The following is a 14,928-nucleotide window of genomic DNA, read 5'->3' as shown; positions in this document are numbered from 1 at the left end:
GATATATACAAATTTCTCAAAAATCATGAAAAACGTGTGTCAAATTGAATGTACCAGGAGGTGGTATAGGAGGTGTAGGCTGCAGGAGGTCTTGTTCCCAAGAAAGCGAGGCTTGTCAGTGTTGCTGAGGACCAGAGGAAGGCTTGTTGCTTGAAGAAGAAAGATGTGCGTCATGGAGGAAATTATGGCTGCTGGGGTATGAAGATATCACTATCGGTTATCAATCTATGAGTTGTTTTTCATTTCTAGGGCTTGACATTGAAGTTTTTTATCAGTGTTTAATATTTGTGCCATAGTTGGTCTTATGACCCATAACACTTTACCAGCCTTGCACACCACTGAATGATACAAAGCATTTTAAGAGGATCACTACATTTGAATGCTGTGCGCTCAGATTGGCATAGGAGCTTGTGCAAATGTGTAATTACAAAGTGCAGACATTTTTGGCAAGCGGTCTTCATATGTAAAAACAAATACTGGCAAAAGCTCCTTCTGTGACTTCTACACACTCATAGGAATGTAGATAGGGATAACTGAAGGAAAGAGAAATTTAAATTCTTCCTCATAATGTGTGTTGGTTGGTCATTTCAATATATTCAAGGAGATGTCTATTTTTATCAACTAAATTCCAGCTTTTATTTTTCAAAAATGGCATCAACTGAAAACTGAATGATTACAGTCGTAAAATGGACTCCTGTCTGATTTTTTTTAGTACTTCAAAACTGTTTATTCTGGCCATGTAGCATTGTGGTTTTGGTTATTTTGGCTGAAAGACAATGTTACTTTAACTCGGGATTTTGAAATCAGGTTGGCAACCTTACTGGTTATGACCGTTATGGTCAGTCACACAACAGAAAACAGATTTAAGCAATTATTACAGCTAATTACAACATTTGAATTTACATTTATTAATTTGGCAGACATTTTTATCCAAAGCGACTTACATGTGAGGCAAGCAAAGCCATAAAAGGAGTTACAGTAATAGAATTTCTTAATGATTTCTGAATTTTCAATAGTTGGCCAGAAAATGTACAAGCTCGCTGGTAGAAACACAAGTGTGTTTAACCATTAAAGTTAATTTTTTTTTTAAGGAAAACAGAGTTTAGGACATGAGAAATTGCTTTAGATGATTGTGATTCAGGTGATTAGATGAGCACCGAAGAGCTGTGTCTTCATATGTTTCTTAAAAATAGTGAGGGACTCAGCATAAACGGACAGAGACAACAGGATACTGTTTTTATCAGACTTTATCTCAGCATGCTGACAATTCTGTGGTGCACATTCAACACTGCAGAACATGTTTGTTTTTTTACACACATTAAATATCCACTTATGAGTCCTTCAAAGGCCAACCAAGAATGAAAACTGCAGCAATTCTTGATTACTCACCACAAAATAACAACGCCTCTTTAACCTACAGCATAGCATCAGACACTACAGATCCTACGGGGGGTTACAATCCATGTGTCCATATGGCCAAATACTTTTATGCTAACCTCATTCATTTGAGCAGGGCTTCTTAAAAGCAAAGGTTTTTTCTGCTTGTGTTTTGCTGTGATTGGGAGTGGTAGTGACCACAGCCTGCACGGCAATTTTGCACGTGTCTATGGGAGACCTGTTACATGGTGTTGTTTGTGTTGGAGATATTTATTCTTGCAGAAGTGCTCCTTTTCGAGGCTTTGGGAAAACAATGCGCGTTTCAGACAAGTTACAACAGATTGGCCATGGTCTTCAGACAGGTGGCAAAAGTTAACGCTGTATGCTGGGTAGACAACACAACACCTATAGACGCCATCTACTGGAACTGTATTGTATTGTACAAATAATTCAGTAATTGGTGGGCTACCCATTGCAAAATCTCAAGACTGCAATCCTGAAATTATAGGTGTTGTAATGTTACTTCTATTGGTTGTTGACTCACTGAAACATACGCCACACATCAAGAAAGAAATGAGGAAGATTTTTGTATATGTTAAATGTATAGGTATGTATGTTATATTTTTTCCAGCGGAGCACTCAGCAGGTGATTTGTTTGATATCCACATTTACTATAATATACAAATTTTGTGAAGGTTTTGTGAATATCTACCCCTTGCACAAAACAGGTACAGCTGTCTTTATTAAGCACCAGTGCCTCTGACTACACAGCTAGTGACTTCCCCCACCATTGGTGCTATGTGTGACAAGGAGCAGAGTGAACCCAAACTGAAGACAGCAGAGGATTGGTTCAAATAAAATAAAGTTACCTTTACTGGAAACTGGCAAGATACAAAAAAGGGTTGGGCAAGAGTACACACACATAGAGACACAGAGGGACACGCATACGCGCATGCACACACTCATTAACCAAATGCGATGTAGACAACACAAGAAGTCATATGGCCATCTGGTGGCCAGTCCGAGAAGTATCAGCTGCATTCCTGACAGGGTGAGAATGAGTGCGTGACAAGTCAAGACAGCACTTAATATCCGTGCCGCGAAATTGTCTTAGTAATGAGCACAGGTTGTTGCTAGGCATATAGTTATACGTGATTTGCACCTGGTAAGCAAGGTTAAATTATAATCAGCTAAACTGAATACTTATTGTAGAGACTGAAATGGATGGCAACAAGTTGTATGTGTGCCTCAGTTAGAACAAACAACCCATCAACCCATACCTGTAACAAATAACAACACACATGTAAATGGTACTGAATGGAGATTGGTATTCAATTACCAGCACAATTAAACCAGCATCAGCACTGGGTCTCACTGGTGAGCTTGCTCATGTCTTTTCCATCAATGTGCTGTAAATGCCTGGATGTGTGGAAATGCCCAGCTTCAACTTAAACAACTGCATGTGCAGACATTTCAAATTTATTTAAATTTCCTGGTCTCCTTTCTTGCCAATGGCTTCCAGTCTTCCTGTAACACCCAGATCTTAGTGTCTGATTTATTACATTAATACGGCACATAGATCTGAAAATGTGTTTCTCAGAATTTCCATTCACATGCAAGAAAGACATACATAAGAAAGATAATATTTTTGCTAGTTGTACTTAACAGCTCACAACATTAAATGTGATATATTACTATCTGGGAGATCAAGGTACAAAAGTGATTATAATACATGAACAGTACCTACACAAAATACACCACATCCGATTATGTGTCAATCCATCAAACATCCAACAGTATACCCTACAATACACTGTCAGTGAAAGTCCTCCCTCAAGCAAGTTCCACAATTAACAGACAGCTATGCACTTGAACTTACATACAGAAATTACATAGAGTATACGTAGAGTCTTGCATTTCAAGTGATGAGGTGGCCGAGTGGTTAAGGCGATGGACTGCTAATCCATTGTGCTCTGCACGCGTGGGTTCGAATCCCATCCTCGTCGGAAAGACCTGCAATTTTGGGCAAGGTAGTTAACCCAGAATTGCCTCAGTAAATACCCAGCTGTATAAATGGATAAAGCTGTAACCTGTTTAAGGTTTATCAGCAAATTACAGATTAATTAATTGTGGAATCAAGGATTTACATTTTCTTTCATATAAAAATACTGTTATGTTTGTCACTGCCATTTATAGTTTCCTTGATTTTTGACAAGATGGCTTTTTTTTTCTTTCAAATACATACTGAATGCACAGCTTTTTAATAAATGGTAAAGACATCATGTTTTATTATTGATGTTAGGTACTAGTTACAGCATTTGTACAGGTACAAATTGCAAAGCAAACATTTTAGTTAACAATCATTTATATGATGGTATAAGGCATCCCTACTAAATTATTTCTGAAGTTAGCGCTATTCATAATATCCAATACAAGTCTCACCCTTTTTTAGTATGATTAATTTACAAAATGTAATACTGTACTATGTTTCTGTAAACTAAGTGTATGTAAAATTGACTATCATACGTTTTTTTAAACTTTTGAGTAAGTTAGTCAGTCTTTTTCATAACTAACACTAACACAATCGTGAATCAGTAAGAGTATTTCATACTTCAAATGCATATGTTTATAATGTACTTATGTATTTTTAATACACATATATGTCTTAGGACATGATTCACAAAAACTTGACTTAAACAAATAATTTCTATATGCTTGCATTAAGAAACAGTTCTTGTAAGTCAATGAGATGTAAACATATATATATATATATATATATATATATATATATATATATATATATATACAGATATCAAAGTTCCAAAACACTGTACTTTGTGCCAACCTGTAATTATAACAAATTATAAAATCAGGATTCACTGCAATATTGCTGTGGGTTAATAATTAAACAGTCTCAAAGGTCAGAAGTGTTGCAAATTACAGAAAGAAAGCATGCCCCCTGCTGGTAACTTTAGGTAGAGTCCTGTCGAGGAATGAAGAGGCCATGCAGGTCCAAGTGAACGCTGGTGCTTAATCTGGCTCGTGCAATCTCTTCAAAATTCTTGGCATTCAGCACCAGCATAAATGGAGATTTCTCTGGATTGGTTGAAATGACAGAGGACAAAATGACCCCTGAAATGAAGGACAAAGAATGCATATTAGACGTTGCACAGGACAAAAATTGCTCCTACATGTGTTGTTGGACTCAATCCCGGAATCTTTGCAGCATTTGCTAAATCAGTCTGTTATGTGCTACAGTAGTCTGCTGTTGAATAATCTCTTACTGTTTCTAAAAGAAGATACGATGAACCATGAAAAGAGTTATCTGTGAAGACCTACAACAATTCCTAGGAGGCCATGACACAACTGAATTCCCTGTTCTGTAAGTCACACTCTAAAACATTAAATATTCTGAGGACTAGACACCGCAGCCAAATTTATCCATACAAGACAATGATTAATTTGACTCGGGTGGTTATATCCCTGGCTAGAACAAAACCCACCAGAGTCTGTGGCCTTCCAGGACCATGGTTCAGTAGGCCCGCAGACACTAGTGGCACTTTAGGAATTTAGTTTAAATTTAGTTAAGAGTTTAAATGCCCCTGGTGTAAAACTACAAAAAATGATTTGTTTTGTACAGTGTGGTTTTTACAGTGGTATTAATCAATGTGTCATTTGCAGATGATGCCATCTGATGAAGAAACAAGCAGGAGAGGATCCCGGTGCCTCACCATCATCTTCCTCCACAGCATCTGGCGAGGCGACGAAGACCGGTTCGGAGGGGTAGTATTCCTCCTCTGTCCACTCCAAACACTTCCTCGTCACAATGTCTATTTTACCGATCTACAGAAACAGACAGGTGATCATAGGGAAATTGCCCTCTCTGCATACAGTGGCCGCTGGGAGTTCCATGGGTGTCTTATTGAATGCACAGAAAAGAGGAAGATTCATCTAAGAACACATGTGTGGCCGCTGACAACAGAATTACAGTAATTTTTACGCACACAGTCTTACAATTGCAGACATTATTTGGCAACAGCTGTTAGGGTGATAATGGAAGCAACAAACAACTGAAAGATGAACTCAGTTAGATACCTCCTTCACAATAAAATGCACAGCTCTTGTGTTGTTGTGATAAGATGAAAGGCTATTGTTAGTGAAATGCAGCAAACCTCCAGTCTGTGTGTGAGCAGCAGGCAGACCTCGTGACGCAGCCAGTTTGAGAGAACCCTTTGACAACTCTTAAGATAATGCTGCAAAGGTGATTATTTTCCATACCAGCTAAATGAAATGTGAATCTATTTACGAGGCCAAACATCCATTATTAACCCCTCCTTGGAGCAGTCACACGCAAGACTTCCACCAATGTTTCTTTTAGCTGAGGGAAACTGATGCACAGAAACAGTTTAAGCGGTCTTTTCTTTAAACCAACGATGATGGTGATGGTGTGCTGAAGTGATCTTTATGATTTCTTGCATACCTCAAACCTATGTCCTTGGTTATTTACCCAAATCTACAATCTTTATATTGTCAGTTGTTCTAAAGTGCCCTTGAGAAAAGGTTTTCCTGGTGAGAAAAAAAAACAATGCCTCTTCCTTGGTTCAATAACAGCTGCCATTTTCAAGCCTCATGGGAAAACTAAAACTCAACACCTTCTTTTTTCTCACCTCTTAAAATAGTTGTGTAAAGAACTCCACCCAGAGTAATTGCCTGGTTTGGTAAGATGTATCAATATCGTTAATTTATATAAAGCCTCAACAGATTTATGCAGTAGCACATAAATAACTGCCAGATTGCATGTGCATGACTCAGAGATGACTATGCATGAAGGCAGCTGAAGTGCCCACTTCACTTGTGGTCAGCAGCCACAAAGACCGGCATGATAACAAGCATAAACACCATTAATAATTCAGTAAATTCTTTGGTGTTTTTCTTTAATTACTGTGATTTTTGTCCCCCACAAACCCTTTAAATCTGCCCATGAATGTCCTTCTGTCTTCCAAAGGGACTGATTACCTTATTAGGGTTTGCTGTCCACTCCACCCTTGTACCGTAGAAATAACGATACTTCCTGGCATTGAATTTGTAATTAATCCCTGGTAGCTCCAGGCCTACAGAGAAAGACATGGGGAAGTAGTTGGTTCTTCTGTGGTACAATGCAGAAAGGTTTAATTTCACACAATCACATTAATCACAGCCTCATAATCACACTTACTCATAATGCCACTATTTGAATTGACTTTTGATGAAAGGTACCCAATAATATCAGCTGAATTTCCTCATACAACAGTAATGCACCATCTCAAACCTGTAAGCCCAATGGTTAAGTGGTCCAGTTCCAAACCTGTACTATTTCTTTCTCTCCTGTTCTTTTAACCCTGAACGTCATCTCTCATTTGAACATGCATGCTTCAGACTTGCTAACAGTCCAAAGGCACGACAGCTTCCACAAAGCTCACCTTCAAACAGCGTGTCTGGCTGGCAGTACACTGAGCCATCCTTCTGAACCACTGCTGTGGCTGTTGTGTCCGTGAGTTTCACCTGGTTGGTCCCCGCTGGGGCATCCTATGATGAGTAAGAAAGAATCGTGGCACAACCATACAGTGTGTCTCTCTCAAAAAGAGTGTTACCACAGTATTGTCATTTAGCTGATGTACTTATTCAGAGTGATTTACAAGGGTACAAATGTACATCAGGTTACAATTCTATCCATATGTTCACCTGGATATTTACTCAGGCAACTGTGGTGAAACACTGCAGTCTCCCTGTGTGGAATCAAACCAGCAACCTTTCAGCTACAAGCCCTGCTTCTAAACACTACACTACCCTGCTGCACACTACATACACACTGCTGTTATATGGACTAGGCTGGACAACAGAGCATAAAACTCTTATTTCAGCTTCAAGGGTTCTGCAAATCAGCGGGATTATTTCCCCAAACACTCCACAAGCTGGCACAGTGCCAAGCCTGGTTTGTGAATGCCACGCTTATTCAGTTAAGATAATTATTGGTGTTTGGACATTGGACTCTGATAGTTCCAGCGCCATTCCCATCCTGTGAATATCCAGGACACTCACAGAAACCATCATCTCCTCACCCTTTAGATGAGATCAACAGTGCAAAAAAGCCTCTGCACATTTCCGAATCAAATGGGTGTGACATGATCACAGTTTTACAGAAATGGACAGCGCTTGACAAACAGGAGTGTAACCCTAACCATGACCAAAACATTTGTGAAAATTGGCACTCAATCCCCAGAAAAGTGACTTGAAAAGTGGGGTGGTTGTTTTTAATAGGTGGAAGATTTCAGACAAAGTGAGCAGCAGGCAGGTTTTGAGACTCCAGGAAAGCAGTGACGTACTGCACTAAAGCGTGTTTCCTCTTTACCTTGTCGAGATCGAGGGGAAGGACGAATCTCTGGCAAATGGGCGGGGAAGACGTCTTGTTGGCCTCCATGAACTCTTCAACGTTCTGCTGCATGTTTCTCAGGTACATCATGTTGTACAGGTTGCCGTCCCTGTACGTGATCATGTCGAACACCACGTGTCCCTCGTCTTCGTAGGCGTTGATGTGGTGGAAGACCACCAGTGCGTCGGTGTAGTACTTGGTGGACACGGTCTTACCAGTCGTTCTGTTGATCAGGTGGATCAATGTCTAAAAGGAACGCCAAAGAGGACATGTGAGCTTTGACTCCTGCAGAACTCTCCTCTCAAGTCCAGTTTATGTTTTTATAACTTAATGATGTTTTCAGACATGACAATTTTAAGGATTCCTTTTATTGCTGTAGTAGTCACGTTAAAACAGGGCCACTTCAGAGATGGAATTTATAAGCAGGCAATACGTGAATTTTAAACTATTTTGCATCTGTTTCTGACATGCACTTGTGGATGTTCTTTGCAGGGAATACCATCCATCTGTGACTTTTGATTGTGGACTTCATATACACATAAACTCGCCAATTTGTTATGATATCACGTAACTACATTATAGTAACTAACAATTCATAGCATAATAACTAATAAACCAATAATAGCTAACATAATTACGTCATGATAGTACAGGAAATTATATCAAGCTATTTAATGAGATGGGCAGCTGTATTTCCATCATGTATGAGCAATTTATCCTTGGCTTTTAATGGACAGTGGGATACTGAGTCATTTTCCATGACTTCCATGTGACTCTCCACCATGGCTCCACTTTCAAGGTTCACATGCACCCTGCTGCTTTCAATCATCCCGTATGTGGAGAGGTAAACAGGCTTCGTTATCGAGTTTAGGCTGGTGCGGCTTACTGTGTCGTCCTTGTCGAATTTCAGGCAGTTGCCCCAGTTGATCCCCCTGTAGTAGGCGGTGGCCAGTTTCAGGATGTCCAGCTTGTAGGGCTGTTCGATGAAAACGATGTAGTTCTCTGTCAGGCCGAAGCTGTGGAAGTAACTGGGGTACATGCGGGAGCGGCAGGACACCGAGCACACCGGCTTGGCCTTCTTCAGGGCAAGCTTCTTTTTCTCGTTATCTGCTAGAGAGGGGCCAGGTGTGCATGTCTGGGTTATGAACTGAACAGCGGTGAGTGGCTTCTATTTTATCACTGAGCCAGCTCCTCTACTGCTGAATGATGACTGCACAGAAAATATTGAGTTGCATTATACTCTTAGCTGCTGATGTATCGATGATGCACTGATAAATTCTTTTGTTATTATTATTGTTATTATTATTATTTTCTTCCTTGTTTTGTCTTGTATTGGGATCAGGGATGGGGGGGGGCACCATGATGTTGTCTTGGGGTAGGGGGAGTTATGTTAAAAATGACATTTGTACAAAACCACTGCTTAATGTTAATCAGAAGCAAATGTTCACAACAAATGCACATTCATCCTGAAGGCATGCATTTCTTTATTTGAGGCGAAATGCACGCATACCGCAAATACAGACAAAGGCTTATGAACATGCAAGAAAAGGAGTGAACTTGTGCCACCAAAAGTCCTGTTACCTGAGGCATCGCAGGGGACCTTGAAGATGACATATTTGGGGCCGGTGAGGCTCATCATGGAGGAGCCCAGGTTGTAGGTGTTACCCTGGTCATCATAATGGGGGTGAGCAGTCGCAAGGTTCACTGCAATGTAGTTCCTGTAGTTGACCTGGAATTACACCCTCTGTGAGCGTGTGGCAAAAGGAAAGATTCCAGGAAAGACCCCATCGCTCTGTAGCAGACTGACTGTCACCTACTAACTCTTACTGACTCCTCTTGATGACTTGTATACATGTAACATATCTTTAGTCACATATCTAGGGGGATCATTTATTTTTTCCTATTGCAGTTTCCTTTTCTTATTCCTTGTAGAAACATTGCACTGTAAAGCACTCTGTGATAATCTGATAAGGGCACTACACCAAAGAGAACAAATAGAAGTTGATTGATTGGCTGACTGATTGACTGATTGATTGAGTTGGCATCAACTGTCTGAACTCACCCTCCTTACAGTGTCCAGGGTCTCAGGGTCAAGCTGATTGATGTAGTTTATTTCTGATGAGGCGTAGTAGTCTTCTCCGTACCTTATAATGTTTATAAGGTTGTTGTCTGTGAAGTCAGGAATTATACTGGTCAGGTAGGTGAATGCTCTGAAAAAGGACCAAAGTTATAAATTTTAAAAAATAAATAAACAAGCTGACTCCACACTTCGTTTATAGGTCATAAACAAAGTCTGGTGTTCTTCTTATGTTCTATTGCGCTGGACGTAGCTCTAGATAAGAGCATCTGCTAAATACATGTAAGGTAATGTAATGTAATGTCATGTAATGGTCATTTGTATGTGAAGTGAAGCAAAGCTAGAATATGCTGTGACAGGAGGAATCCACTGCACAGGAAAAGAAATGTGATCCAGGAAGGGGCGGGGGGGGGAGGTTTGTTTACCTTGAGAAAATGCTTTTGCAGGGGTCAGGGTAGACCATGGTTCCAAATTCGGACACAACGATCCTGTTGGCGGTCATGTTCTTTTTGTAAGTGTCACTGTTGAGGTATTTACTGCGGTAGTAAACCTCACCTGGAAAACAAGCACCGGTTGATACTGTCACATTAACCCTACTGTTCAACAGGCCGGTGTGCATTTGTTGTAAACTCCCCTTCTTCTCTCACCATCTTTGAAAGTGAAACTGTGGATCAGAGCCATCCCATCGAACCAGTGGTTGTAGGCGGTGTCTCCCACAGAGAACATGCCCGGTCCATTGCGCAACAGCGTCCCCTGCAGCCAGTGGGGGAGAGTGCCTGCAAACACGCACACACACACACACACACACACACACACACACGCGCGCACACACACACGCGCACACACACACACACGCACGCACGCACGCACACGCACACACACACACACAAGTTGAGATGCTGTTGTTTCAGTGTGTACTCTCTTATTTTATTCATTCCTTATTACCGTTCACTTCGAACATACAAATGCATCAACCATGCATTTATACACATTCAGAAAAATAATTAGCACGTTAAAATGAAAATGAAGACATGGCTGCATTGGACCTTTGAAGCTGTTCTCAGGCTAAACAACCCTCAAAACCACCTGCTACACCCACGTTCACCAAGTCTCCATGCCTGGGAGTGTGCAGACCGCTATATTCTATCAGTCCCCGTTCAGAGAGAAGCAAGAGGACAGCCACTCCTGAACCAGACTGTGAAAGTGCCGGCTTCACAGTGAGAGGGTGAAGGTGATGACCCATAACAATTTGCGTTATAGGAAAAACAGCACAAACCACTGAGCTGTGGTCAGCAGCCTAAACATTAAGACCGCACAGTGACGGAACCTGGGTTGTAGGGTTGTAACTGTTACTTTGACATCTTTGTTGACTCCTATACATATTGTGGCTAGCAAGAGGTTTCCAAGGAGATTCTGCCAAATGACAATGACAATAATTCAGCCACCTTAACCCTTGGAATTGAACTGAACTTTGGTCCCCCACTCCATAACGTAGGCTAATATGACCACATCACTAAGAGACATTACCCCCCCCCCACCCATCCTTAACAAAGTGACTCCTAATGCTCCGAATTTTGTGTGGGCACATCCCACAGCTAACACCAGTGTGGTGAGCGGTGGGTTGCTGGGGGAGTTGGTAAACACCATGGTCTTTCACTCCATAATGCAGCAACATTACCATATCTAGGGTGACCATACGTCCTCTTTTTCCCGGACATGTCCTTGTTTAGAGACGCATGTTTTAGGTCCCAAAACGAGGACATGTCCGGGAAAAAGAGGACGTATGGTCACCCTACTATATCACCTAAAAGGCCATGTAGTGAGACGGAAATGTCCAGACACAAGCTTTCACCAGTGGAGTCACGCTGTCTGAGGGCAATAATTACTAGAATTTTTAATGGGCAACATTTCAATATTCTGACATTCATTAACCGTAACAGATACCTAGCAATCTGATGATACAATAAACTACATTTGGTCATCAGTGAAAAGGCAGAGAAACTAGCCCACGCTGACCACGCATTAGCTAGCTGACAAAACTGCACACCACGTGAACAACATTTAGCGTTGAGACAAAATGTTCTGTTTTATCTGGCTATATAACCAGAGTGGAGATTGCCGATAAAGGATAGCTCTAATGCTTGTGCTGTGATTTAAATCTCAGTAGCCTATGCAAGCTGATATTTAAATCACCAAGGCGATATTTGGACATATGGAGAAAGAATGAGCAACTCGTATTTCACTTGAATCGGAAAAATTGTTAGCTCGATAGTTTAAATGATATGAGTTTTGACATGCAGGGTCATTGACTAATTTGAATTAGTTCTTGAACACATGCAAAGCTCAAGCTATTCTTATTATTTTGTTTCTTGGTTGTTTGGTAGTCTATATTGCACTGAGTTAAGCCGTGCACAACCCTCAGATCGTATGTCTGAAAAAGGAACATCTACACCAATATTTTAGCTATACACACGGGACAACGGTAAAGGCAAATCAAGGGTTAAAGCGCGTGGTTTGGAACATGACCAGTGTCATCTTTCTATGAAGACCCAGCTAGCTGCAATATGCTGTTTTGTCTGTTATAATTGCATAGGTCTGTTTTTTTCTTTTCTGGAGAATCATACCATACACTCTTCCGTTTATTACGCTTATAAAAGCACATAATTTAACCGACTGCTGCACGTAACAAGTTTGAGCAGGAAAAGTTTTCTCCCTCACTAAGTAATGCCCTCGTGTATTCACATGTATTATCATAATATTTTGATTTGAACTTTAAAGTTGTAAAATAATAACGCAAGGCATTAGGCTGCGACGTTAGAGTAGGTGTCTGCTCCTTTGCTCTGTCGTTCATGTTCATGTTCATGGTCAAGCTTGGACAAAGTGGTTTAACTAGCCTTCAAACATGTAAAGGTAAATACCACCTTATAAAAGAATGCATAAATAACCTCAATGGCGTGTGCATGTGGCATAACCTTTTAAAAATCAACTTGTTTTGTTCCCTAAACGTCCAACAAAACGAAACCATACGCCACTTTTTTTTTTCCTGCACAGATGATCACCTGACCCAAACCCCCCCACCCCCTACAATATGACGATATAACATATCAGCAATACACGAGATATTTTAATATGCACTCTACCTTCAACATTCGCTTTGACTGGCTCGGGCGTCTCAGTCCCATTCTTGGCGAAAAGCGTATGCAACATATCCGCGGAATGTACACCCTTCGACTCCTTCTTGTGTTAGACGATTAGACGATTATGCCGTTGCTTTACAACTTGGGCTGTCCTTCATACGTCATTTTTTTTGTTCCAACATTCCTCTTTCTTTGGTCATATTATAAGCATGACAGGGTGTCCATCAGATTTTACATATTGCGTAACTGAATTGCTTCCAGAGTTGATGTCGTTGAAAGAATATCTTTTGTTCATGTGATCGCTTTAGTGCTGAAGAACTGATAGCATTTACTGTGAGTGGCAGCTGACCACTAGCTTTACAATATTGTGCAACCACGTCCTTCCTAAACTAAATTTGCTCACTAACATATTTCAGTAATGCCTAATATGTGATCTAATAAGTATTATAATAAGTCTTAGATCATGCACAAAGAAAAATATAAGGCAAGCGGTTTTATTTTCCTGACCAGGATCGCAGGTCGACGTTTTTTATTGTTGGCAAAAGCTACAGTTGTAGCCTATAAATAGGCTAAATCATAAAGTTTACTGAAGTATTTTTCAACGATGGGTCATGTTTCGCAACTCTTCTTGCAATACATTTATGATTTTCACAATGATGTGTCACCGTTGCTCCAGTGCTTGTCAAGCGGAGGGATACAGCGCGCGCCTCGGAGCATTTGCGCCATGCGTAGCAGTGTTGCCTCAAAGCACGTAGACACGGGATCCCCGTAAACTAGCAATCCTGGAAACGTTATGTAACGCGTGGGTTTATGGTCTTTTATCAAAAACTTAATCACCAGCAATTATAGAGTGTGATAATTTTGATAATTAAGGATATCTTTACTCGGCCTACCAACGATAAGGGTGATACTACAGTTCACTGGCCATGGTTTTTTTTTTACATCAGCTCTTTTTATCAACAAAACTATTCATGCCTGAGTTGTTAAGCGGGGAGATTTATTAATATGATTTTAGAGACCAGTCAATTAACGTTAAACAACACTACGCACCACTAGCTATTTATGATCAATGTATAGGCCTACTAGTTCCGCCACAGGTGTAGCAAAGTGTAAAATAATCTCCTAGTGTAGTTATGAGCTGAAAAACAACGTGGAATGATTATGTAGGCATGGGGATATGTCTGAACTGATCGCATATTTCGAAATACCGCCATCATATCATATCATTAGTCTTAAGTGTCTTAAGAGTTTTGTTCATATTAATCTTTGGTGTTGTGCTTATCTTACTTAACGTTAAAGGCAGAGTGCATTTCTCAAGATTTGTTTTTTTTTTTTTTTTTCAACTATACACCAATTATAGTTTATAGGCTATCCTGTTTTTTATTTGTTTGTTCAGTAACAATCCAATTTTTGATATGAAGTTGGGTTGCTTTATAAGTTTTGAATACATTTGAATTAACATAAGGAAGGTCACTAGAGCTGTCCAGTTAAGATAACATTACGCTTATTGATCACATCATCTTCCCTTCGATGCTAATCGGTAAAAAATATATGTATTTAACTTAACAGCTCTTGAGTGTCCTTTCACTCCCTGGAGGAATGTTGATTGTATTCAGTGAATAGTTTAATGAAACTGTCAAACCTATTATATTTCAGAGAGTCTGCAACTTAGAGTTATTATTTCGACTTGTAAAAACAGTATCTTGACCATGTCCTGTTATCTATGTGACACCATACTTTGGACTTACAGCTGAATTTGGGACCCTGACAAGACCTTTCTGTATGCACAAACACACTTTGGACTATGAACTGTTCTTTGATGCGTCATGTACAATATTTTTTCTTTATTGCTTGCCCTTTCTTCTAGTAGTTTGTAAGATTTGAGTGTGGCAGCAAACAGCAGTTACAGTATTCTACCACCAGAGGGC

At 40.2% G+C, this 14,928-nt stretch overlaps 1 protein-coding gene and 1 non-coding gene across 2 annotated transcripts; one reads left to right on the top strand and one right to left on the bottom strand.

Annotated features, from left to right (window-relative positions):
* Nucleotides 1–3,301: 3,301 nt before the first annotated feature.
* trnas-gcu lies at nucleotides 3,302–3,383 on the top strand. The gene has a single exon. It is a non-coding gene; the product is annotated as a tRNA-Ser (tRNA).
* A 900-nt stretch (nucleotides 3,384–4,283) lies between these two features.
* On the bottom strand, nucleotides 4,284–13,070 carry bco1l (beta-carotene oxygenase 1, like). Its single transcript, XM_036543941.1, has 11 exons — nucleotides 13,004–13,070; nucleotides 10,511–10,639; nucleotides 10,289–10,418; nucleotides 9,849–9,996; nucleotides 9,368–9,515; nucleotides 8,673–8,896; nucleotides 7,766–8,032; nucleotides 6,837–6,942; nucleotides 6,394–6,488; nucleotides 5,109–5,220; nucleotides 4,284–4,509 (listed from the first exon to the last, which is right to left on the bottom strand). The coding sequence occupies exons 1-11, from the start codon at nucleotides 13,068–13,070 to the stop codon at nucleotides 4,349–4,351; spliced, it is 1,587 nt and encodes a 528-aa protein (XP_036399834.1). The 3' UTR covers nucleotides 4,284–4,348.
* Nucleotides 13,071–14,928: the final 1,858 nt, after the last annotated feature.

The sequence above is a fragment of the Megalops cyprinoides genome, chromosome 13 (assembly GCF_013368585.1).
Source record: "Megalops cyprinoides isolate fMegCyp1 chromosome 13, fMegCyp1.pri, whole genome shotgun sequence".
Lineage (NCBI taxonomy): Eukaryota > Metazoa > Chordata > Actinopteri > Elopiformes > Megalopidae > Megalops > Megalops cyprinoides.
Note: the sequence above shows the minus strand (reverse complement) of the source record. Positions and strands in the feature narration are given on the sequence as shown.